This window comes from Telmatherina bonti (genome assembly GCF_933228915.1).
Source record: "Telmatherina bonti genome assembly, chromosome: 11".
Classification (NCBI taxonomy): domain Eukaryota; kingdom Metazoa; phylum Chordata; class Actinopteri; order Atheriniformes; family Telmatherinidae; genus Telmatherina; species Telmatherina bonti.
This window is the reverse complement of record NC_136629.1, coordinates 14,689,546-14,715,739: the sequence shown is the minus strand read 5'-3', so window position 1 is coordinate 14,715,739 and position 26,194 is coordinate 14,689,546. Positions and strand designations below refer to the sequence as shown.

At 38.5% G+C, this 26,194-nt stretch overlaps 1 protein-coding gene across 1 annotated transcript in view; it reads left to right on the top strand.

The window, feature by feature from the left end:
• rims1a (regulating synaptic membrane exocytosis 1a) overlaps window positions 1-26,194 on the top strand; it is a gene marked incomplete at both ends in the record, with an annotated part of 124,027 nt that overhangs the window by 79,028 nt on the left and 18,805 nt on the right. The window contains 16 exons of the mRNA XM_079248928.1: window positions 4,185-4,225; window positions 5,380-5,493; window positions 5,585-5,684; window positions 5,917-6,040; window positions 8,857-8,874; window positions 12,387-12,433; window positions 13,042-13,157; window positions 13,249-13,379; window positions 13,566-13,737; window positions 14,386-14,539; window positions 14,801-14,857; window positions 18,233-18,395; window positions 18,734-18,838; window positions 19,275-19,334; window positions 22,641-22,808; window positions 23,638-23,721. Coding sequence (XP_079105054.1) covers window positions 4,185-4,225; window positions 5,380-5,493; window positions 5,585-5,684; window positions 5,917-6,040; window positions 8,857-8,874; window positions 12,387-12,433; window positions 13,042-13,157; window positions 13,249-13,379; window positions 13,566-13,737; window positions 14,386-14,539; window positions 14,801-14,857; window positions 18,233-18,395; window positions 18,734-18,838; window positions 19,275-19,334; window positions 22,641-22,808; window positions 23,638-23,721 — 1,654 coding nt within the window. The remainder of the gene's footprint in view (window positions 1-4,184; window positions 4,226-5,379; window positions 5,494-5,584; window positions 5,685-5,916; window positions 6,041-8,856; window positions 8,875-12,386; window positions 12,434-13,041; window positions 13,158-13,248; window positions 13,380-13,565; window positions 13,738-14,385; window positions 14,540-14,800; window positions 14,858-18,232; window positions 18,396-18,733; window positions 18,839-19,274; window positions 19,335-22,640; window positions 22,809-23,637; window positions 23,722-26,194) is intronic.

Sequence of the window (26,194 nt, the reverse complement as noted above, 5' to 3'; positions counted from 1 at the left end):
GGTGGTCATCCTATCTCTTCGTAGACCACAGCATGCATGGTAAAATGTCCTTGATCATTAGAAAATGTCTTTTACTTCTGTTGTTTTTTTGTTTTTTTTTCTGTTTCCATCATTTAAATTGTAAAACTAACTAAGGTTCCTTCTGGTTCCTTGTGAAGTCGTAAAACATTTAATCTAGATGTGGAAGAAAAGTGGCTTGTAAAGCGTTTGTTGGGATCACTTTACTCCAGTGTGATCCCTCTCTGTTCGCTTCTGGTGTTTTATATGTGAGTTAAAGCTCATGAAGAGCTAAAAGCTGTTGCTTCATTCTTGTTTTACTCACCAAGATTGTGGTTACTGAGCTCAGATCTGACAAAATGAGTTGGGCTCATTTTAACTTGACTTTCTTTTTTTTTTTTTTTTTCCCAAGGACACCATAAAGACAACTGTGTTTCTTGTCCAGTTTTTCTCAAAATAAAAGATAAATAAAAAATTTTGACAATTTACAATTGCAATTTGTACAGTAGGTGTGTCCTTTGAATGGTTTTTTGCGCTTAAGCTGTAACTCTTGTAAAATCTTGTCCTGCAAGACAGCAGGACAACGAGAAGGAGAATAAGGATATAAAACATTTGGTGGTTCAGAGCAGCTATATCTGCTATATATGCTTTCTCCCTCGTTTCCCTTTTTAATTCCCTGTAAAACTCCACATTTAGCTGTCATTTGCTATCAAGAAGGACGTTTATATTTTCTATTTAATTCTAGCTAAAGATATCCGTCTCCTCCTTCACCCATACGTGAACTGGTCATGTGACCACCATGTCCACCATGTAAATGCAAAAAAGTGCTTTTTTTTTTTTACAATACACATTTGCTTTGTACCTTTATATCAGCAGATCTGATAAACCACCACATGAGTATGTAAAAACGTTTAAGAGAGATTTGAGAGGTTTTTTAGAAATGCAGGTGTTTCCATTGGATTTTTTTAAATAGTAATATTTAGATTGGGCACAATTCTGGGACAAATGGTTATAATGCTTATAATAATGCTTTATATGCTTATATAATGCTTATAATGCTCATCAGCTTATAATGATGACGAGAAACCGGGATTCCTGTGAAAAAACTAGGTGGCAATAGAGTGAAATAGGTAGCAGCAACAACACTTAAACAAACAAAAAAGTTATAAACTTCAAAACCTTTCCATGCTTTCATCTGTTTGGTTGTGCAGAACAGTGCTGTTAACCACTGTGCCGTGGCACGCTAGTATGCCGTGAGAGATTATCAGGTGTGCCCTGAGAAATTCCCAATTTCACCTAGTTGGTCTAAAAAGCAGCTCTGTGTTCATTCAAACAGGCCCCAGTGAAAGATAATAAAATTCCATCTTCTTGTGTTTATCTGATTTCTATTCAAGAGGCTTTGACGAGACGGAGTTTATATTAATAATATGGACTTTTTAAAAAAAACAAAAAAACAAAAACAACATTTTAGTTTGTGGTGTGCCTTGTGATTTTTCAGTGAGAAAAAGTGTGCCTTAGCTCAAAAAAGATTGAAAAACACTGGTGTAAAAGCTCCCGAAAGCAGCAGATAATTCAGGATATCAGCGAACATAAAGGGCAGCTATTTCCTCAGTAACATACAAAGATCTATGTCATCGTATCTCAACTTTTAAAGGTGTCCACCTTGTGAGACTTAAATACAGGGACATCATCTTGGAATGTCCTTGCACAACATTAGCCATCTTTGTCTGCGAGCCTGCAAAAGTTTAATCAAAAGCAACAAGTAATGAAATAGCTTTAGGCTGCTAAGTTTTTTACAGCTGCTCTTGTGAACTAAACGTGGCGTAAAGAAGGCAAATCTAGCGGATTAAGTTAGATTAAGTTTAATCCTGGATGTTTAAGCATTTGCTTGTCTGGAGCAAGAAAGGCTTGATTTGGGTCATCTTGGTTTATGTGAATGGGTATCCTGTCATTTTAAAACTGTGAATGGGACTCTGAGTGCAAACACATACTCCCACTGGAGATGGGAGGAGAAAGCGGGAGAGAACCAGACCTACACTTAAGCTTCAAAGATTTACTGATACATTTGTGGATGTTGTGACAACCCTAATTGGGAGGAAGCACTTGGCACCTTGCATTATTGTTTCCTCTAATTTTTTATTTCTATGAGCATTAAGTGAAACCAAGATAATATTGGCAAGAGTGGCTGGAGTTTCCACATTTTTCAGCCTTACGTGTCAAGAAATATTTTCATATTGATTTTAACTGTGATATAGTATTTAATAATGCTGTATATGTGTGTGTAGGCCTGCAATAATAAACTTTCATCATATATTTATATGTATTTTCATTTCACAAAGTCTGCTTTGTTTGGGTTTATGTGAATGCACAAACAAGTTCTGATTCAGATGATTTAGATCTCAGGTCTCGGTCTGGTTCAAGAGGAACAAATACAGAAAGTAGACCACAAAAAAAGTCAGTTCCTGCATTTGGCGTAGTATTGCATTGTGGGTAAATAAATGCAAAGCTCACATTAAGCGTCCTCTGCCTCGTCAGTTCATTCTGTGTCTATTGTTGCAGTGATAGTGATAGTTTTGTCTCCATGTTTAACTCACAAGTGGAGGAAAGTTTTCTTCTTCACGTAGGTCTTGTTCTCTCTTTTGCTAAGTACTAGTGCAGCACCACCTTTGGTTGGAATGGGAATTTGTTTGACCAAAGTGCACAAACTTGGTCTGCATGGATACACTCCCCCTCTACAACTGAGTCGCGTCCCCAATCAAACCAAGTCTAGTGGACTCTCCTGATGTGAATGCACCTTAAGTTCATATTAAATAAGATTTAATGGGCGTGGGTGGGATTTTATTGCTAAAGGCTAAAAAACAAGTACATGCAATTTACAGTAAAATATTGTAAATGATACAGTGTCGTAGTGGTTAGCACCGTGAACTCGCCGCAAGAAGGTCGCTGGTTCGAGCCTCGGCTGGGGGAGGTTTGAACAGGAATGTACTTAGCATCATGGGTTCTCTCCGGTGTACTCCGGCTTCCTTCCACCACCCAAAGACATGCATGTTAGGTTAACTGGTTACTCTAAATCTAAAGTGGGTGTTAATGGTTGTTTGTCTCTCCGTGTTGGCCCTGTGATGGACTGGCGACCTGTCCAGGGTGTACCCTGCCTTTTGCCCAATGGTTGCTGGGATAGACTCAAACTTCCCGCGACCCTTAACTGGAACAAGCGGTTACAAAATGGATGGATAGGCTTCATTTTAGTCCATCTTGTATATTTTTTCATCATCTATAAACCCACATTTGCAGGTGTGTATTTCTTCTGTCATCCCTGTAAATACAGAAACACAAGAACACACAGATCTTGGCCTCTCCCATACGGTGCATTGAATAATGTTAAAGCCTAAAATATGATATTAAAAAGTGTGTTTTCTATCAGCGGAAGATTACATAATGTCACTATAAGTTGTCACCACTCGTTAACCTCATCTTCCTGGCTCCTGGGAACATTTGGCTCTGTATTACTCCATGTCATAACACTACTCTGAGGTCTTGCAGACGCTGCAGAAACCAAACTCCCTTCCATGTAAAAGGTTTTTAAACATTACCTGCAAGTATAATCAGTTGATGTTTGATCATAATTGGTTATTTGAGAGGACGATGTAAATGAAATCTGCTGTTAGACTTAAAGCTTATATGAGTTGTTTCTAGCTGTCTTCAGGAGCGTCTTTTTCTAAATAGTTTAAAATGTAACTGCGATAGCTGATAGATTTTTTTAAGTCCTTATTTTCCAAAGTTTTTATGCAGCCTTGCATGGCTGCATTAGCCCTGAAGTAAATCCACAGCATGTAATACTGTAAAGGATCTGGGAGGGATTTTAGGCATTTTAAAAGACTGAGCCATCCTTTGGTTTGGTTCTGCCTCTCCAAACTACTTTTTACATCCAGTCCTGCTGCTTCGGTGATAAATTTCTAATTTTAGCTCAGGCTTAAATATTCAATAAACTTAACCCTCTCCACATTAAACAAGTTCGCTCTGAAGCGCTCCGACATGTATGAGAAAACTCAGACCGGTATGTGTTATGTATACAGTGTCTGCGGTGTGCGCTTGTGTGTGTTTGTGTGTGTGTGTAGGAGGGTATGAAAGAGGGGATCGCCACTGCTGCTGCATTCACAGTTTGTGAGAATGTCTCTTTTCTCTTGCAGGCGACTGGGAGTGCTACCCACATGATCCCACTGTATGGCATGTAAGTTACTGTTTTTTTTGTTTTTCTTTTTGTATTTAATTTTCAAGATGAAGTTGATTTTTTTGTTTTAAAGAAAGTGATGTGTGTTAACATTCATGTGACTAAACAATATCTACATATTGAGCTTTTCCATTGTGTCGATTCTCCACTTTTGTTTTATGCTTTAAAGTTGGATTCTTTAACCTTTTTAGCAAGAAAATCCTTTCATCTGAAGCACACAACATTTAACATAATCTATTTTTGGCCTGATGTTTACAGCCAGACACCTTAATGTAGCAATCTGTGATTTAGGAATCTTTTGTCAACAACCCACTTGAATAAGATATTGTCAAACCATACCCAAAAAATGTGCCAAGGTTGCATATATTTTTATTACGTTTCTGAATTAGGATTGACTTCAGGTTTTCTTGTTGGATCTTTTAATTTAACAGAGTGGTTCTAGTGCTGGTTCAGAGCCAGAGACCAACTTAAAACCCTTTTTTCTCCTCTTTTTTCCTCTTATCAACAGCTGTAGGATGGTATAAAACTAGTGCTATACAGTCTCCCCAACTCTTAATAAACAAGATTTTTGACAGAATTTTGGACAAAAACTATATTTTATAAAGATGAACAGTATGTCTGCACAATACACCTAAAGGAAGGATAGAGCATGCAGTGAGGAGACATTGAGAGTTACATAATGGTGTGTCTCTCTTTCTGAAGAATCAAACCAGTTCTGAGCTAGAACGAACTTAGAATCAGGTCTAGCAGCAGCCCAGAACCAGCTTGAGGGTAAAGTTAGAGTTAAAATGGAAAAAACAAAAATCCTAAAACTTGAGTTTTCTCATTGGTCAGACTAAATGTCCTGGCCAGACCCAAATATCCTTCTAATTGTTGTCAAAATGTGAGAAAGTGTTTCATTCAATTTATGGCCACAAGTCATGAATCTGGAACGTTTCCTGCTTATACACTCTTCTTTAGGAATATCTTTATTAGCTCATCAGCAGAAAGCCAGCTGTGACGTACAACCGACCCTCACTTCCTGTGTCGAGACATTTTTAGATTCTTGTGTTATTTCAGAGTCATTTATAAACCTCACACAGTTTTTGCATTATTTCTCTTCTTTTCCATCATGGATTTGTATGTTTCATGATTCTCTGCAGCATCCTCTGCAGCATCCCGTAACCTGGCAGCCGTCCAAAGAGGGAGATCATCTGATTGGACGAATCACCCTCAGCAAGAGAAGTGCGACCATGCCGAAAGAAGCCGGATCCTTGCTGGGGTTAAAGGTCGGGGTCAGCTAGCCGCCGTAGAATCAGCAGTTGTTGCCTAAATCTGTTTCATAGGTTTTTACTAAACAGCTCACCTCTTTCTGTTCAGGTGGTGGGAGGGAGAATAACAGAATCAGGGAGACTGGGTGCCTTCATCACCAAAGTAAAGAAGGGAAGCCTGGCCGATGTGGTGGGACATCTCAGAGCAGGTATGCAACAAACCATAACAGCAGTTCTAACTTGAAAATCCCAGTTTTGTTCATACAGTGGCAAATTTGTGAATGTAATGTCTGAAAAAATCTAATTTTTTTCTGTGTTTTTATAGTTTTATCTTTGTAAGTAACTGTATCTCCTGATACCTGGAAATAAAGAAGGTGGTTGCATAAAAAAAAGCAATAACCAGTAACTGCACATGCTCTGCATGTGGACATCTGATCGCAGGAGACGAGGTGTTGCAGTGGAATGGGAAGCTGTTACCAGGGGCAACGATGAAGGAAGTCTATAACATCATCCTGGAGTCTCAGTCCGAGCCACAAGTGGAGCTGGTGGTGTCCAGGCCTATTGGGTAAGTCAGGAATGAAGCTCACCCAGTGTACTGTCAGGACTGAGGAAATGCTTTTCACCCCAGCTAGGAGGATGTGTGGTTGTATTTAGTCAGCAGTTAACTCTGACTCACAGCTGCTTTTAAAAAAGAGAAAAAAAAAAACCAGGACGCATATCTGTATTCTACCCCTGACACTGTGGCTGCAGTTAAAATCTTAAAAACATCCAGCCGCCACCTGCTGCCAAGTTTTGGATTGACTATTTTTTTTTCCGTCTTATTTGTCCCCTTTAAAACAGCACTTGTGTTTATTTGTAGGACACTGTGAGATGACCTGGTATTGACTGAATGAAATGCTTGTAAGCTTCATAAAACAGGAAGGAGCTGAAGTTTTAGCTGAAGGAATAAAAAAAATTAGCAGGCTGATCATAAACAAATATGAAGTTTAGTGTAAATGAGTTATTTTTCTTTTTAAAATAAAAATCTAATTTCCAGTCATATTTTTATTTTATTAGAGTCTTTAAACTGTTAATGTAAGTTCAGAAATTATGCGAATGTTGTTTGATGCTGATGTAGCCTGGATGTAAGACGTATATAGTCTCATTCATAAACAGAACTTTGATCATTGTTAGGATTAAAACAGTGTAAAATGGATTTTATTCATCGCAGATTTGGAAGTTAAGAACGTGACGAGATAAATGATGCAGCTGCTGTATTTGCATGTGAAAGATGTCTGGATGTTAAAATGAATTGATGCCTTAATTTGTTTCTTTTAAAGAAAACAATGCCTCATTTTCACAAAAATAGTCAAATTACATGCAGAAATAGTTTGAACACACTGCTTCCCAAAGAGTTCATATTAGCACTTTACAGGTGTGTTTTCTAATGATTGTTTCTGCAGAGGGTTTGTAATATCTACATATGATGCTATTTAGGGTAAATTACTTAGAAAACATCTTTGTAAAAACATTTGTTTTTACGTTTGAGGTACGTTTGAGGTATGTTTGAGGTGGTGTGAAGATTACTTAATTATTCTTTGTATTTGTTGACTTTTACTGGTAGAGATGCATTTTTTAACCTCTGCACTTATTTTATTTAGATCTTTTAGCCTATAACCTATACTTCTACTCTTCTTATGTAAGTGGTCGGAGCGTTTCGATACCTGGGCTTTAAGTAACCGCTGATGCCGAATACCGATCCAATACCTGTGTTATTTCACCAAAACGTCTTTCAAATTTATAATTTAAATACATTTATTAAACATTTATAGATCTGCCTCTCGCCCAATGATTGCTGAGATAAGCTCCAGCTTCCCCGCGACCCTCAAGTGGACTAAGCAGTGTAGATAATGAATGAACATTTTTGTAAGATATTGTTGTTATCATTCTGTGACCAAGCATAGGTGAAACTATAATACATGACATATTTATTAACATATATATGTTTTATGGCTTGTAATTTGATATATTTCATGTTTTATAGTTTAGTCCGTAAAACTTGAATTACATATTTGTGTAATCATGTTTTATTATAAATAACAATGATTGCCCAAACCATCTATAATTATGTTAGTGCACTCAAATCAAAGACTTTCTATCATAAAAAACCTTGACATTGGAGTGAACATTTTCCACAACAGACAGGGCTGGTCATCCGGAAAAGTACATTTTAAAACATTGTTATTACAAAGGCTTTCATGCTTTCTTTAACGAATTCCTCATATTTGTAAAAGATATTTGCCAGTATTTGTTGTCACTGCAGTTTGTTGCACTTTTCCTTCAATTGCTCGTACTTTTTCACGTGACTGCAAACCAAATGCAAGGTTGCTGGAGTTAAACCCTGCACTGTTTTGCTAGAGGGAATTTCTAATAAGAAATGTTGCCAAACTGCTAACATAGTGCTAATGCTAAATGTTAATACAGCAGTGAGTCATGTGTAGCTGCTTCCTCCCCTACAAAATCAAAACAATCCACTTCTTGGAGATTATAACTTCCTGTGTCTGTGTGGCGGGCTTGGGAAGGAAATAAAACATTATGATTTTGTTTCTGTGGTGTCAGATGGTGATACGCCTTACATTCAGTAAGATCGGCAAATGTTTCCGATGCTAAATTCCATATCGTCCCACTTCTAGTAATTGGTGGCAAATTAATTTTTATTGTCCAGGAAAATTCCAGACATCCGTCCTCATAATTTTCCTAAATGACGTTGAATTGAATTGAAATTGAAGAAATTGTTTGTGGATATTGAGTCATTTTTGAGTTTTAAATAAAAAAAGATAAAATAATTTCATCAATGTTGAGCAAATGTTTGTTAAAAGAAGTGAAATTAATCGATTAACATGAAAATGAGTTAAAAAAAAAAAAAAAAAAAAAGAAAAAATCCCTTTTTTGTTAGTTTCTCCCATAATTGTGCCAGATTGCCTGAAATACTTAAATAACTGCAGGGTGTTGGTTATTTTTGTACACTTTTATTCCTTGTGGAAAGGTTTTTGTGAAGTTAGCTGGGAAGTGACACCTTTAACAGCATATGACTGGAAATTTAAAGGAAAACACACCTGTTAAATTTATCTTTGCTTAATTCTGTCCTGAAACTCTGTCAGTATGAACGCTGGATTTCTCTCATGCAGATTTGCATTGCTCAAGATCCTTTACACCAATAACTTTGGACGAAATATCCAAGCTGAATATCAGTGTTTTTATCATGCATTTTGTTATTATGAGTGTGATTTTGCTACATATTTAACAGAAAATACACACTCCTGCAGCAGTCAGATTCTATCTCAAATGCTAACTGGTGGTAAAAAGTTGAATGTATTAATTTCTCTCCAAACACTCACGAAGGGTTTATAGAAAATATCAGTAAGTAAACTGTTTTTGGTTTTTTTTCCTCCCCTTTTATTAGGACTCCTTAATCCTGTCACACTTGCAAAAACTGGCTTTACTGGTGCCATTTTGTATCCTTTGATGAACTGGTTATAAATTGCATTGTGTATAAATGCCAAATGATGAAAATTTTGTCTTTAGCTTGAAACAACTGCACTGCACCCTTCAACCTACTTAAACTGCAAGTTCACATGATAGGATGCAAAATGGTTGCCAGGAAACATCCATCCTTAGCAACGCTTTCCCTAGCTTTTCAGCTGTCTGTGCTGTGAAGACCTGAGATCCTCAAATAAAAGCATTTACAACCCCAATTCCAAGAAATTTGTGACTAAAATGTAAATAAAAACTGAATACAGTTATTTAAAACTTTAATCAACATCCATATTTTACTCCAGTTAAACATAAACAATGTATCAGATGTTGAAACTGACACAGTTTACCATTTCATGGAAATATTAGCACATTTTGAATTTTATGGCAGCAACACATCTACAAAGTTGGAACAGGGGAAATAAAAGGCTGGAAATAGTAATGAGCAAAATTCAAAACAATTAGAGGAGTATTTGACAACTTTTTAGGTTAACTGGCCAGTAACAGTTAACAGGTCAGTAACATGACTGGATATAAAAGGAACATTTCAGAGAGTCTCTCAGCTGTCTAGATAGAGAGAGGTTCTCAAATTTGAGACAATCTGAGTCAAAAAAAAATTTGGAACAATTCCAGAAAAATGTTTCTTAGATCAAATTTGCAAAGATTTCTTTTAAAATCCCACCTTATACAATGTTGAGCTTCAACTGCAGACGTCTTGGGCCAGTATCATACAGGTTTTAGACGTTTTTCTGCCTTCTCCCACTGCTTGTTGTCAAGTTCTGCACAAGCCACATAATGACCCATTGATTTAAGTTTACTGTTTTGCAGCAGGTAAACATCTAAAACCTGTTGGACCCTGGCCAGTTGGTCATCCCAGACCTTCAATGCAAGCTGTGTCCCAATTCAGGGTCTGCATATGACGTAGGACACTCCACAGCCTCCATGGTCTGCACACTCCTAAGTGCACAGACCTTAGTAAAATGAGAGAGCCTATCTAGTGTAGTGAGAATTATCCATAGTGCTCCATTGCTTGTTAACTGCAGATGCCATTCTTAGTGTTCCCATTGGTCCACGAAACGCATGTAAATATAAAAAAGAATAAAGAAAACATCCAGAATTTTAAATTTGATTTCTTTTTCTTTGCCTGTGGCTTTAAACTGAAAACATATCTGGAAGGGTGACCCTGACAAGCTATTCTCAGTGCGCAACCTGTCAAGCTAACGTTAACGAAAAGAGAGAGCCGTGCGACCCGTATCGTTAAATTCATCTCTAGTCTTTAGGTACACCACAAGACAATGCTGCTGCCTTCCCAGTTTGTCTGCGTCCCAGTTTTTCTGACCATGGTAGCAAACAGAATTGTAAAGCTAGCTAAAAATTCCTTTGAGTCAAGTTGAATTTCAAGTACACCCACACCCTTCATATACACATTTACGTACATACTCCTCTGTACTTAACTGCTGCTCATTCCCAGCCATCATGCGCGAAAAAGAATTGCAGGAGAAAAGATGGCTGCAAAGGATCCATCGCTTGCAGCCTTTGCCACAGGTCAAACGAAGTGCGGGCTTGTAGGGTGGATTTGCAGGAGCCTTCGAATTTTTCTTCGCACACCACTGTGACGTATGTATTCGCACTTCAAATTGCGCAGACCCTGAAATGGGACACAGCTGTATCTTATCACCAAAAGATGGAGAATCAGGAGGCATCCCTGTGTGCATGGGACATGGTCGAAGGTCATGCTGGATGCTGGTGATCTTGCAGCCCTGAGGCGGCACTGCATTAAAAATAGACATGATTTTCTACTTGACATCACTGTGTAGACTCAGAACACAATTCATCCTGAAATCCACAAATGCAGGTTAAAGCTCAAGCTTGTAAAGAAGAAGCCACATGTGAAACCAGTGCAGAAAACACCATAATCTGTACAAAAGCTCAATCCGAGTGGTCGGAGGCAAAGTGTAAATCTGTTCTGTAGTCTGATTAATAACAATCTGAGATACATTCTGGAAACGGTGGACATGGCGAAGAGGGCGCAGTCAACCTGTTTATCAGTGGACAGTTCAAAAGCCTGCATCTCTGCATCGGGTTGCAATGGTGCTTATGGTGTGAGCTGCTTCCATGTCTTCCATCAATGCTAACCCATCAAGACAACATCTTATTCAGAGAAAGCTTTGCAGATTTCAGCAAGACAATGCTAAACCACATACTGCGTCCATCACAACAGCATGTCCTCATAAGACAAGAATCCGGCTGCTGAATTGGTCCGGTACTGTTGAGCAGCTGGAATCCTGCATCAGTCCAGTATGGGACAACCTTCCTCTCCTAACGACCAGCAGCTGGTCGCCTCACTTCCCACCAGATGTGTTGTTGCCATCAAATTAAAAATGGTAAAATGTCTCAACATCTGATATGTTGTTTATGATCTACTGATGATAAAATATGGGTTGATGAAAGTTCATAAGATTTGAAAATCAATGTATTTTGTTTTTATCAACATTTAAAGTTACTTCCCAATCTTTTTTAAGTTGAGGTAGGACCTAAAAAACATGCCAGTAAGGTTAACTTGGAACATTGAGGCTCATAACTCAAGCTTTTTCTCATTTATTTTCATTCATATGTTTAAATTTTTTTGGAATGAGCCATAATCTACAGTCAGCAGAACACTTATCAGTGTAATATTACATTTAAATTCATCATACAAAATCTAAAACTTTGGAATAAACACATTACATTGTTGTCAAAAAGAGAGGATGAGTTGGAGTGGCTAATTAGCAAAACCCAACTATTAGCTAATCATGCTAAGTGACCCAAATACAGTGATATCCTTCTTTTCTGATTATTGTCAGAAAGAAATTAAGGAAATCATTGAAGAACGTAAATTTGTATCCTTGTGGATGACTAAAATATATCATATACCGCCTCCATATGAGCTAGCAAAGCAAAAAACTGTAATGTATTACACTGATAAGTGTTGCACAGATTGTCAAACTTCCTTTATATCACATCCAACTGGTGCAGTGGGTTCTGCTGTTTCCCCTGGTTGGTGGTGAGCAAGAAAATACAGTGGTGTGGATGTATTTTAGCCCCTGGTTTTCATTTTGTATTGTTTTACCTGATGGTTTGTCCTTCCGAAATGTGTGAATGACTCTGGGAAACACTGCAATCATAAGATGAGCTTGGCTCACATCTTCCCTTTGCTGCTTTGTGACGTTTAACCACATGGTACTTTCATCCGAACATCCCAGTAACACGGGTCACAGCGCTGCTTTCCCCCTCAGTAAAAATACCAGTAATGCTGTATCTATATCAATATGTATGCATGCCTGTTTGGTTTAGTTTTTATTGTAACATTGCTTCCTGAATTGGATGTCAACATTTAAGTGACTCTCTTTCTTTTTCAGTGATATTCCAAGAATCCCCGACACGTCCCACCCTCCATTAGAATCTAGTAAGTATCCCTTCTCCGGTGTCTTTCACCACCTTTAGGTTTGTTTGTCTGAATGTTTATCTTCCACTTACTTCCCACTTCATTCTGTTGATTTATATCAATTCCAACAGCTGCATTTGAGGAATTTGCTTTTGTTTGTCAATGTGCGTTTGCAAATATACTGATAGCAATGTTTGATTGCATGTCAGTAAACACTGTTTGACATGACATCTGGCTCGCTACCAGGTGCCTAACATCCTGCGACCAGGGCCTGCTGATGGTGCCGGTTACGTCCGTACAAAGTTAAAAACTAAAGGAAATAGAGCTCTCTGTTCAGTGGCCTCCAGACTCTGGATCTCTCTTCCTGTGGGCTTAAGATTGGTGTTGTCTGGTCAGATGGAGAATTGACTTGAAGGAGAAGTTCTTGATTGATTTTCGTCCTGGCAGATTGGCTGAGGGATGTTTTTCTCATATATGCAAAGATTGCTTATTGGACAAGAAGTCACTAAATATAAACATGGTTTTCGTTGTGGTTTTTTTCGCTCTTTTTTCACCCTTTTTTTCAGTTTCCACTGGATTAGAGCGTACTCAACATGGTTTTCAAATAGTTCTCCTTTTTGTCTTTGTAGCAGGTTCCAGTTCTTTTGAGTCCCAGAAGATGGAGAGACCATCCTTAAATGTCCTGTCTCCCTCCAGTCCTGGGATGCTCCGAGATCCTCCACAGTTAATGCCAGGGCAGCTCTCGGTGAGTGTGTGCACTTTGACTGTGGTGGGTTCTTTTTGTAAGCAGATGTGATCACTTAGCATGAAATTTTGTTTGTGGCTTTTGGTTCTAGGTGAAGCTGTGGTACGACAAAGTGGGTCACCAGTTAATTGTCAACGTGCTGCAGGCAGTGGAGCTTCCTCTTCGGCCAGATGGACGGCCAAGGAGCCCATATGTCAAAATGTACTTCCTCCCTGACCGCAGGTATGCCAGCAAACCCTTCACAGGAAAGGCCATTTGCACATTGTGCTAAAGTCTACTAAAGACTCGAATGACTCAAGGCCTCATAAATGCAGCTGTAGTGGTTGTAAACAAAGCGTCAACTCTATACAACCACCGCAATATCACCATCTTAGATACTAGCATCCCTCCTGTCGCCATGTAACACAGTGACAAAAGCAAACGAAGGACGAAAACAGTGAAGAAGACCTGCGAGCCTAAGTGGAACCAAACCTTCGTCTACACCCACGTCCACCGAAGGGATTTCCGCAACCACATGCTGGAGCTGACCGTGTGGGACCAACCCAGGTCAGCAGAGGAGAGCAGCTTCTTCATGGGAGAGGTAGCAAAATCAGAAATCTCTTTTTGTTTCCTTTTCCACGTCCTCCATGTTCGCAGAGCGTTTACGGCTGGATCATTGTGGTCACCTCATTTATATGAAAGGATGTTTACATTGTTGTGGTTAAGTGGCACAGATGAATGCTGATGATTAAAGAAAATGACCATAAAACAATAACAATTCCACAGTTTCAAATTCTTTGTCAAAGAATCAGAAGTAGTTTTAATTTTCAACGCCTTAAACTTGTTAAGAAAGTGTTTGTACATCTCAATGGGCTACAGTCTGTCACTCGAAAACTCACCAGCCAATCGGAATGCGCCCCTGAGAGAGCCCGCCCATGAAAGGTTTGTGTCAGAAATGAAACCAAACAATCAAGAATCAAAACCAAAGACTGTGAAGCGCAACCAAAATAGCGAGAAGAGAGAAAGAGGACACTACAAACAAAACTACTCAATTTAACCAAATAAAAGCCTAATAGTTTTCATGATGGTTGATAATTCTTGATTTTGAGATCATTTATTTTACTTAAGTTTTAGAATGTTTTGGTTTTAATTGTTTTTTGCTTGAGTTTTCAAAAGTTTTGCTTGGAGATTCTGAAACAAAACTGATTCCATACATTTACAGAACTGCCTTTGGTTGTGACCCCAACAGATCCTGATAGAGCTGGAGACGGCCTTACTTGATGACAAGCCTCACTGGTATCCACTCCAAACCCATGATGTCTCATCCATCCCACTGCCCCGACCGTCCCCCTTACTGCCCAGACGACACGCCAACACGGACGCCCCTGGAAAGAAACTGCAGCGTAAGTCTGAGTGTGAAGGTGTGTGAAGCTGTTCCACATCCCCTGTGTACATGTGCTGTGTGTGTTTGTATAAAACATTTTATCACTGCTGCAGAGAAAATGTTTTGCTTTACTTTCAGTAAAACGTACATCAGTGTCAATGTCTGCTTTCACCAGCGTTTCGTAATACTGTGTTTATACCTGGATTTGTGCATGCGTGTGTATTTGCGTGCATGTGTGGTGTTTATACACATCATTGTGTGTCTGTGTGTGATTGTTTAGGTTCTCAACGTGTAACAGAGGGTGAATATGATGATGGTTCAGCAGTAGTATCTAAAGGTGGGTGGGGACTGTTTCTCTGTCTTACATCCAGCATTTCCCAGAACTCATCTGTTGAATTTTTCTGCATAAAAATTATTTTAACACTTTTAGAGGTCATTTATGTCTTTGTTTAGCTCAGAGAGACAAAAGAAAACATATTGGTTTGAAAATAAGCAGATATGAAGCCATGAAGTCATTTTTGTCAGAGGTTAATAAACTATGAAGTGACTATGAAGTTTAATTTTATAGGCTGAAAAAGATTTACTGTATCCCAGTGTAAAATTGGTATGATATGGGATAATCAGGGTTAGATCTCTTCCATATTCTTTACATTTTCACCGATTAGATGTGGAAAGAAGTGGTCAAATCACCATATTTCCATTTTGATACATTTTTCACATCAGATTAGATTATTTTCTATTAATTTTTTACATAAGATGAAGTTGATCAAATAGGTGAAGTTGTGCCAAAGAAACACCAAACATGTAGATGCTAAACAATTTTTATGTAGTAAATAAACACAAAAGCTATTTGATGAACAAATTAAGCTCAGACCCCTATCAGTTAATATAGAAGTAACCTGACAACTTTTCATGTGGTTATTTGGTATTCTGGAAAGCTTCTTGTGGTGGCCCATAATTTTAAAATAGTTTTATTGAATAATAGTAACAATTAGAGCTGTGACTATGTGCTTTTGTCCCAATTCGATTCCTATTTTTTGGGTGCCGGTGCAATTTAAATTTTTCTTTTCTTACAATTCTTCGATATTGCTGATTTTTGTAGACTAAAAACAAAAGAATAAAATGTACAAAACTTTTTTTGCTAGTCATTTCTCTTGATTTTGATCAGGAAAAAACAACACCATAGTCAGACCATCATTTTGCTGCTATAATGCCCAAGAAGAAAAGATCAATAAAAGCCAAAAAAAAAAAAAAAAGATGGCACAGGGACAACGAACTTCCACGTACCCCTTTTCACGGACTTTTTTTGTTAACCTTTATTAATACAAGAAGTCCCAGTGAAACAAGAGACACCGGTAACACTTAGTGACACCTTTGGCTTTTTTCTTTGGGCTAATAATGATAATAATAATAATAATAATAATAATAATAATAATAATAATAATAATAAAAATGCATTTATTTATAACGCACTTTACATTTGATACCAAACCTCAAAGTGTTACAGAGTAATACAGGCGCCTGCCCAGGGCTAGTGTGGTTAGCGGAGTGTTTGAACGACTTTAAATCTAGATTTCTAATTTATTTGTTTTTCAGCCTTTTTTTTCTGACTATTTGAATAAAATTAGGCAACATCAGTCTAAATATAATGACTTTCCTGTCAACGAACAACTCCCAAAATCTAAAACACAGATAATGAAAACCAAATTTTATGATCTAAGACAAAAAGTTAAAAAAATATTGTTTTATTAGTCACACCATCCGTCCATCCATCCTCTACCGCTTATCCGGGGTCGGGTCGCGGGGGCAGCAGCCTAAGCAGGGAAGTCCAAACTTCCCTCTCCCGAGCCACATTTGCCAACGCTGCAGGGGGATCCAAAGGTGTTCCCTGGCCAGCCAAGAGATATAATCCCTCCAGCGTGTCCTGGGTCTTCCCCGGGGTCTCCTCCCAGAGGGACGTGCCTGGAACACCTCACCAGGGAGGCGTCCAGGAGGCATCCTGACCAGATGCCCAAGCCACCTCAACTGGTTCCTCTCGATGCGAAGGAGCAGCGGCTCTACTCTGAGCCCCTCCCGGATGACCGAGCTCCTCACCCTATCTCTGAGGGAGAGCCCGGCCACCCTGCGGAGGAAACTCATTTCAGCCGCCTGTATACGAGATCTCGTTCTTTCGGTCACGACCCACAGCTCATGACCATAGGTGAGGGTAGGAACGTAGATCGACTGGTAAACCTTCTTCACCACGACAGAACGGCACAGAGTCCGTATTACTGCAAACGCCACACCGATCCTTCTGTCGATCTCACGCTCCATCCTTCTCTCACTCGTGAACAAGACCCTGAGATATTTAAACCCCCCGAATTGTTAAGTGAGAGTTCAAATACTCCCTCACTTGTCAAGACCTGCTAATGTACACAAACTACATACAAACAGGTTGAAAGTAATGGTACAGCGTGATCTACTGGGAAAAATCAAAGGATTCATATAGTGCAACCCAATTCACAACAAAGTCCTCTAATGACACCTTTAAAGATATTGAACTTATCTAGTTAAATGTACAGGAATTCAATACAACTAAATCCCCATTAGAGCCGTTGTCATATAAAAATAACTCCTAAAACTCTAAATCTTCACAATTTTAGAGGCAGTTTGTCTCAGATATCTGCATTTAATTAATACATTTGAGACACTTCCTCTTCAAAATGCTCCAAGTCATGTACCTGACCTGTTGCCAGTTAGCCTAACCAGTTGTCAAATGCACCTCCAGTTGTTTTTTTTATTTGTTCCAGTTAGTTTTGCAGACTTTTGTTGCCCCTGTTTCATAGTTTTACAGACGTGATGCTACCATCAAATTAAAAGTGAGCCCATATTTTTCATTAAATGGCAAAATGACTCAGTTTCATCATCTGATATGTTGTTTATGCTCTACTGGGATTAAATTATGAATTGTTAATAAATCATTGCATTGTGTTTTTATATTAATTTTAAATGGCATCCCAACCATTAATGCTTTTTACTAAATATCTTCATCTTTTAATTTATTTCTTTATTTTTGTCTAAAAACACACAGGGAGCAAATGAAAAACTTAGGTTCTTTCCAAACCTGAAGCCAACCGTCAGCTTTGAGATGGTTGTCTTTCAGAAATAAAGCCAGCGATTTGGGACCATCACCAAGCCCGACAGTCACATGGATCCCTTGGAGGCAGAACAGGCTTTCTATTTTCATTTGGTCTTCACACATTGTTTTTTTTTTTACACTTATAAAAATACAGGAGATGGTAATTAAAAGTGGCCAGCTGTAGTTCTATTATTAGTGTATTTTTGAACAGTTTTTCCAACAGGCTGATTTTCTTCTTCTTGTGTTTATTTTTATCAGGCTCCATAGAAGTCTGCAATGTTTTTGTGAGATGGCTTACCAGCTCTAATGAAACAGATGTGAGGTAGCAGACAGTTTTTTAAAGTGCCCATATGTTTTGGATGATGAAGGTTTTCCCGTGTTCTTCAAGACAGACTAGAAAGTTTGAAGCGCAGAGCTCTGAATCCTGAATCTGATCTGAATAAAAGGATGCTTCATCCTTCTTTCAGAGAGCTACCTTAACTTCTGTTAGACTTTTTAGATGCCAGGATTATATCCTCCATGATGTAAATGCATCTTCTCAAGTTCACCTCAGATTGTGTGTTCATGCGTGTCCCTGTGCGTGTCGTCCTGCAGCAGAAGGGCGTGGCAGGGAGAGGCAACGGGAGTCCACATCTACCCTTGAGGTGCCTGACCAGCAGCGAACGCCCTCCCATCACATCCGTTCCCGCTCAGTGTCCCCGCACCGCGAGGAGAAGGGACGCATCCGGTCACGACCACCCAACGTTCCCACCCAGAGGTCAGGGCGCAGAGAATTTCTTTTTTTTAAAATTGTATTTTAGACAAAAATGTTGCTTAATTCCCTCCTTATGGACTCCCCTAATGATGACTCTTTAAAGACCAGCAGCAGCCTGGTGGGAGGACAGCGGTCTGTTGTAAGAGGGACAAAGCAACATGCAGCGGAGAGAGGAAATGAGTTTGTTGGAAGCCAGTAAAGCGAGTCCATCTACTAATGAAATGGCAGTGCGACGCAGAACACTTAGTGCTGCCAGCTCTGCTTTTACCGGCCGAGCCAAATGAGGCTGCACTGCCCGACCACCAACAAGACTTTAAGCTGTCCGTCTGTCCGTCTTTCAGGAGTCTGGATGACGAGCTTCCTCACACTCGTCGTTCTCGATCTCCGACACGTTTCTATGACGCTGCCAGAGGCCGCCATCAAGAGGAAGAATACCTGGACGACAGGTAGGCCTGTGTGTGATCACCAAGCAACCCCAAGTTGCCTCCAAAGTTGCGATTCTTTTTGCTTTTTGTGGCTGGAGGCTTTGGACTGCGGTGTAGAACTGCTTCAGGTGCAGAAGCCTGTGTGTGAGACGTGTAAATATCAGCAAACCTCTAGTTTTTTTCTTTCTGCCCTGCCCTTTGAACACATCTCCCTGTTTTTGGTGTCTGCTTTGCTCGTCTTTGGTGCTGTAGCTGTAGGCTGATTGTGACGACCTGTGCAGCGACTTCAGTCGCAACAAAAAGTGTTTGGCTGGTAGAAAATGTGTGGAATTAATGAATGTGTGGTTAAACTAGCTACGATTCACTTTCCTATTCACCCTCTTCTTCTTCTGCTCTTCTGGTTTTTTTGACTGTTGTTGATTTCCTCATGTGTCATCCATCCCCATGGTAACCACAGTGAGGTCATCACGATCCACCAGTCAATGCGAGGCAAAAGTGCCGAGTGCCTGCACACCAGGTAAACTGGCCGTTGTTTACATTTTGCTTCTAGATTCGCTAAAATCCGATAGACTTGGTCTTTTATCCGATTCTTTCTCTCTGAAAATATGAGAAATATTGTCCTTAAAATGAATTGCAGTGTCACATCAAACAGAAATTTAAGTGGAAAAATTATCAACACATTATGCTCAAGATTAAATTAAAGATTTTTTCTTTTATTTTTGTTGAAAGAATACACATTACACTATATCTATAAACAAAGATCTGCTGGTTTATGTTATGTTTATTTAAAAAAAAAACACCATCCACAATGCCACCATGTATCATGGATTCATCTATAATAACCGTTTTTATGTTAAGTCTGAGATAGATTATATCATTTTAACATGCATATATTTTGCGAAAAGTTATGTCACACAGTTACACAATTCGGATAAAACAGCAGCATCTCCAATAAAATGATTGGAGGGATTCCCCTGAATGTATAGCTGCACTGCAGCCTCAGATCCACCAGAGGGCACTGCGGGCTCATGACTGGATTTCTTCCCCACAACCAGCCCAAAGGTGTTGCATGCTGCTTCGTGGAAATGAAACCAGTCATTGAAAATATTCATTCACCATACCTTTATGTGGTTTTAACTTAACATACATACAACTTTATAGTAGTGCATTATATGGAGCCACAATAGATACTTAAGCTTTCCGACATGTACTTCTTGTTTTGAAACTACCAAATACAGGTACAAATCAAATCTACACATAACGATTAGTGCCACAGATCTGAAAGCACAAGTCACTTTTACAAGTATGAACTATTTACCATATTTTACACTTCATGTTGAACTGTCTGGCCAAGGCAAGCACAACTGTCACAATTCCTTAAAGTTTAACTTATTTGTTTGTTAAACATCTAACATATTGTTGTGAGTGTGCCGGATTTAACAATATGCAAATTTTCATCTAGATTCCCAAAAGAAACTACACACAAAAATAACCTCGTCACCATACACAAAACAAGGAAAATAATACAAGATGGCAGTTAAAATAAAACTAATACCTCATTGGTTTAGTTAAAGGTGGTTGTCAGTAAGTAACTTAGAGATGTATGGGAACTTACTAACTCACTTTCTGTAGATGGAAAATCAAGTCTTTACTAAGTTTTCTTAAAAGTAATCTAAACAGACTTACCTTTAGGGAGCTTTGACAGATGTACTGGCCTTGGTCATATCTCTCTCTGATTGGTTAGAGATTACAGAAATGTGTACAAATTTCCAAAAAAGTATAAATGGTTTTGCACTTTTGAATCCCTTTGCAGCTGTACTTCTCGTTGTGCTTAAAAATGGGGAGATATAACTTAGAACAGCTATTCTAGCTCCATACTATCACACCTGCTGTAGTCACATGCACAGCACATAGCCATGGAGGTAAGTCCCTCTACAGAGCGCATCGGAGTGTTTCATTCGAGGTATATGAAACAAACACTCTGATGCATATGAGGGTGTTTTAAGTGTGACCGTAGAGTTCAGAGGCAGCGTTTGGTGCTTGTTCTTTTGCTTTTGCTCACTCTGCAGAAACCTACAGACTTAGCCAGTGATTTAGGCAGAAACATGCAGCAGCTGGATGACATGCACAGAAAAATCAGTCCTGACATGCTAATCCCATTTCTTACAGTTCATTCTTCAAGTTTAAATCAAATTGAATGTGGCAAGATTAATTCAGTTTCAGATGAGTTAAGTGATAGTGAATGAAATCACTGGATAAGTTCTGGAGGATCTGCGTATTTGTTCTCCAGACTCTTCTTTTCTTGTTTCTGTCCACACCCTGTTTCACACATCTGTTGCATGCATGCTAACACCAGGAGTGGTAAGAGACCCAGAAATTTGCATTTTGATCAGGGGTATCCACATATCAACAATTGGGTGAGTCTCCAGGTCAGAGTTCAGTGTGCTTTAAATGATCAGTGAAAGAAATTTCCATATTTCTCGTCCCAGTTACTGTGCCGCAGAAACACACAACTCCAGCAGATACGTCTGAAATTCTCATTTTTATTCCTGAGAAAAAAGTTTCTGTTAATCGTCTGTGATGACAGACGATGAACTAAACGAAATCCTCAACCTGTGCTGCTTAGAGCATTATAGATGTAGTATAGCGCATGTAAAAAAACACAGAATCACAGTTGTTAGTCGTCCAAAAGTGACCCAGAAAGCAGAATCTTCTGATTCAGCCAGAAGAGCTTTAAGCCCTCGTATCTCACTGTGCAGTTTAGTCAAATAGGGACGGTTGTTACCCAGCACAAGCAGATACATACAGAAAAAAATGAGTGTCAATGTTCAGACTTTTGCCTTTTTTTGATCTTTTTTTTTGTTCCGTGCTCAACTCTTCATTTAAAGATTTGATGAAAATATTATTAGCTGTTTTTTCTGATGAATTCTGATGCTTTTATGAAAACACTGAAAAAAGTCAAAATTTCCTACTAACGTACAAACCCTTCATTTTTTGCTAAAATAGGGTAAAACAGAAGTTCCAAGTGATACTAAACGAGTAATAAATCAGAGCTGAAAGAGACTTTTAATTGAACAGAGCCGAACCTCCCATTACGAGATAAAAATCAAATTATACAGACTTTTTAGGAAACGTGAAAAGTCTAGGCAGCAGTTTTTACTTCTCATCTGCACAAAGATGTCTATTTAACAAAATGATTGGACTCGACGCCTCGTGTTTTTAACATGATGATGAGACAAAGCAACTGTTCTTGTGAAGCGTACTGAAGCCGTTAGACACGTGAGAGGGTGAACTTTACCAACGCTGTGCAGAAGCAGCTGGTTAATTAGTGATCTCGAAATGAGTCCCATTGTGTTAGCGGGACGAGATGAACAGAAAGTCTTCAAAGGCAACGCCATCTGATGCCGTGTGAGTATCTCCCCCAGTAGCGAGGGCTAGTTTGCATGCTCTGTTTGTGACTGACTCCATACTGCATGCATGTGGAGATATGAGCTTTATCATGTGATGGACAGTCATCACGGCGACACGGCGCTCCTTCACACACCACCATCTAACGTTCACTCACGATGCGACACTTTGGTAAGGCACAAACACACACTTCCAGCTGATCCGAAGTGGCAAAACATGATCCTTGGAGATTAGACTCAGTAGTCGAGATCCATTTTCCACCTTCCTCCATCCTCATGACAACCTCACACGTCTCCATCTTGATGCCAGCCATTTATGTCACACATTAGCATTAAGACTTCGGGTAAGTTAACCAAACTTCCTTTAAAGAAAACTTTTTTCTGTTTGTCCATTGTTTCTCTTTGTGTTTGTTTCTGTCCTCTCCTTCTGTCTCCTTTTCTTCTCCTCCTTCTCTTCCTCCATTGGATGGCATGTTGTGCTGTGGTGCATCTAGTGATCTGCAGCCTTCTCTGGACAGGGTTAGAAGCGCTAGCACCAACTGTCTGACTCCAAACAATCATGTCCCCTCACCAGAGACTGCAAGGTACCAGCCTCTGAACCCACCCGCTCCCCTCTTCCTGCAGTCCCCCCCTCCCTGTAGTTTCCTGTCCTCAGCTGTTCCTGGTCTTTGTATTTCCCTCCTTTCTGAATAATTCTACACCAGCTAATTAATAGTAAACCTCCCCTCCCCGCCACTGTTTTGCACCCGCCCACTCATCCTGCAGCTCCTGCACATCACCTCAGTCTTTAAAGCTGCACGTTAAGATGCAGAGATTTTTACATATCTGTACCATTATTTACACTTCTGTGTGTCCAGTGTATTATCTTTTACCTTCATAGAAGCAGTCCTGATATCACCGGTTTGGATTTATTCCACTATTTCTTGCTTCAGCATTAACGTTTCAATGTATATCAAAAGACTTGTGGATCACTCTGTCATTCATCCTGTTCCATGCTAGCTGTGAGGCTATAACATTTACCATACTGTCAACAATAAGCTTCATTTGTCCTTTGTTTCAGTGGATATCTCCATCAAGTAGCTTTACTGTTGGTGTTTTTATGCAACTGGCCTATCTTATGATACAGGAAATGTTATTTGTGAAACTGCCAAACTTAAAAAAATCCCTTTAGAAGATTCTTTGGAAACCAAAAGAGCACAAAGGGTGGTGAATGCTGGACTTGTGTTTGCTTTGCAGGTCGATAAGTCAGCAATAACAACTTTGTGAGGAGATAATCAGCTCATGTTGTGTCTGCAGCTTATTTTGTTTCCCTTAAGAGGAGCATTAAATACTCGTAACCATGGAAAGAAATGTGTGATAACAGGTTCTCAGACTTTGTCATGTGGGTGACATATTTTGTATGTGTACATATAGAAAATCTTTGTCCCATTCCCTGCCACGAAGACGCCCAGCAAGTCCCAGGATACTTATTCAGCATGCTTCCCCTGAAGACGACAGGTACCCTTGTGTGGACCCTCGCACTGAAACCACTTCCTCTTGGAGCTTGCCTTGTGCCTAAAAATTTGATGTAGTTATAACGCAGGCCATAAAGATTTCTTTTGTCTTAAGCAATGAAAAAAGATTTTTTACTTTTTTCTTTTTTCTTTATCTTGGAAACAAAAATGAATTTTTTTTTTTTTTAAATTTATTTTCTTTTTGGCCTAATTTTATAAAAGTGTGGTGATTAATTTTATCTTGATATTTAAATAAAAGAACAAAACAAGATAATAGAATGCAAATATTATTTTTAAGAAATAATCTAGTGTATATTGAGGAGTATTTATAGTTTGTTTTGATTTGTCAGTTTAACATAAAAATGTGTTCCTGAGTGATAAATGCACAAATCAATGAGATATTCCTTGTTAAATTAGTGGGAATTATCAGCTTTTATCAGCTTAAACTATGATATATATATATATATATATATATATAAATTATACAGATTATACAGATTATTATAAATTTATATATAAATTATACAAATTCATATATATATATATATATATATATATATATATATATATATATATATATATATATATATATATATATGTATATATATATGTATGTATATATATGTATGTATATATATGTATATGTATATGTATATAGCTCACAATATTTGCAAGTAAAAAGTTAGCTCAAAGTGGCTGACAACAAATAGATTTGGCAACACTAGAGCCAATTACTCAGCACGCAGCGTATGTATATATATATATATATATATATATATATATATATATATATATATATACCTGCTAGGTACGGTACAGGTTGATATGCATTTTATCGCTCTCCTCAGCCAGAAAATGGAAAGGGTACCATAATATCCAACCTAAAGGGTCCCAGTTTTTTGGAACCTTTCCATTGTGGTCCCAGTCTTACATCTTCAACCAAAAAGGGTAGAGTATGACACGCAACAATTCATTGATTGGTTGAATTTCCTGTTCAACTTGGCTCTAAGAGCAAAGTGGTAACAGCAACATGTTTAAAGAGACTGTGGATTTTTTTAAATTTAAAATCACGTGCCAAGAAGAAAGAAACACAAAGTGCAACATATCCAACAGTGCTTTGTTTCTGTGTCAGGCTCCTCTTTGTTATAGTTAAAGGAAGGTGTCACTCTGCCTTTACCTCATACTGTAACATAGCTGACGCATGTATTGCTATGCAGCCAACACGCTGCGTGCTGAGTAATTGGCTCTAGTGTTGCCAAATCTATTTGTTGTCAGCCACTTTGAGCTAACTTTTTACTTGCAAATATTGTGAGCTGGAGGTTGCAGTCTTTGGACTCTTTTTCTGAAGTGTAGTTTCTTATTTGGCTTGCTCTGCTCATTTTACAAAGCCCTCCTGATTCTGTCTTAGGGGTCCACAGTAAAGCAACAACCCCTGGATGTGGAACAGGAAATGTGAATGCAACAGTCCTTTTTTCATGAGTTAGAGTCCATGGCCCCATTGCCTTGGTTACCATGGCCATCTGAACTGGGGCACCCCTGTCAACACACATATGTGCACAAATTCACTTGACAAAGCAGTAATGTAACAATGCACACTACTGAACAAGAAGATATGTAAAAAATATATAAAAATTAAGAGTAAGAGCAAAAGAGTATCGTGCCTCCAAAATATTATTTTCCTCCTCTTCACCAGGCAGCATGTTACCCCCTTAAAAAAACTCTTCATATTCGTAAGGCTTATTAAGGCTTATAATTTGTTAGTATTATTGTTAGTATTATTCTCATATCATAAGGGGACAGTTTTTAGGTCTTAGCCTTGGTCCTTTTTAGCTAAGTTATATATAGCTAATTTTAAAAAAAGGTTTTTAAAGTTTTTTTTCTCACAATATCTAGCAACACTGGCTGGTTGTGGAAACGCTACAGTGATCAGAATTTAACAAACTAAACTGCACGAAACCCTCCTGTACCGACCCAGACCTGTTTGTGAAAACTGAGCTTAAGTTAAACTTAGCCAATATTATTAGCACAACCTAAAAGATCACATCATTTTAAACTTCCCTAAGCTATATGTTCAATTTTACAAATAATTTAGACATTTTACAGATAATTTAGACAATTATAGAATAGACAATTTATTACAATAAACTTTGTTGAGTAGCATTTTTGGATGCTATGCTAAGAAAGTTACCATAAATTACGATTATTGGTATTGCTACCATAGCCCAACAGATTAGCTCAATCCTTGCCCAACTATCAGCATAAATTTGCAGATAAATGAGGTTTTTGTTAAAGTAGTGAGAATGAACATCTTTTGATACCTTATACTTTGCTACGCTAGTTGTTTTGGATGCCATGCTAATATTTTGTATGAAAAGTTAACATTTGTTGATTTTGTTAACGTAGTCTTAACTGATTTTGTTAGCTCAAACTTTGCTAGGCTAGTAATTGTGGAGGTTGTGTTAGTATTGTGTTAGTAT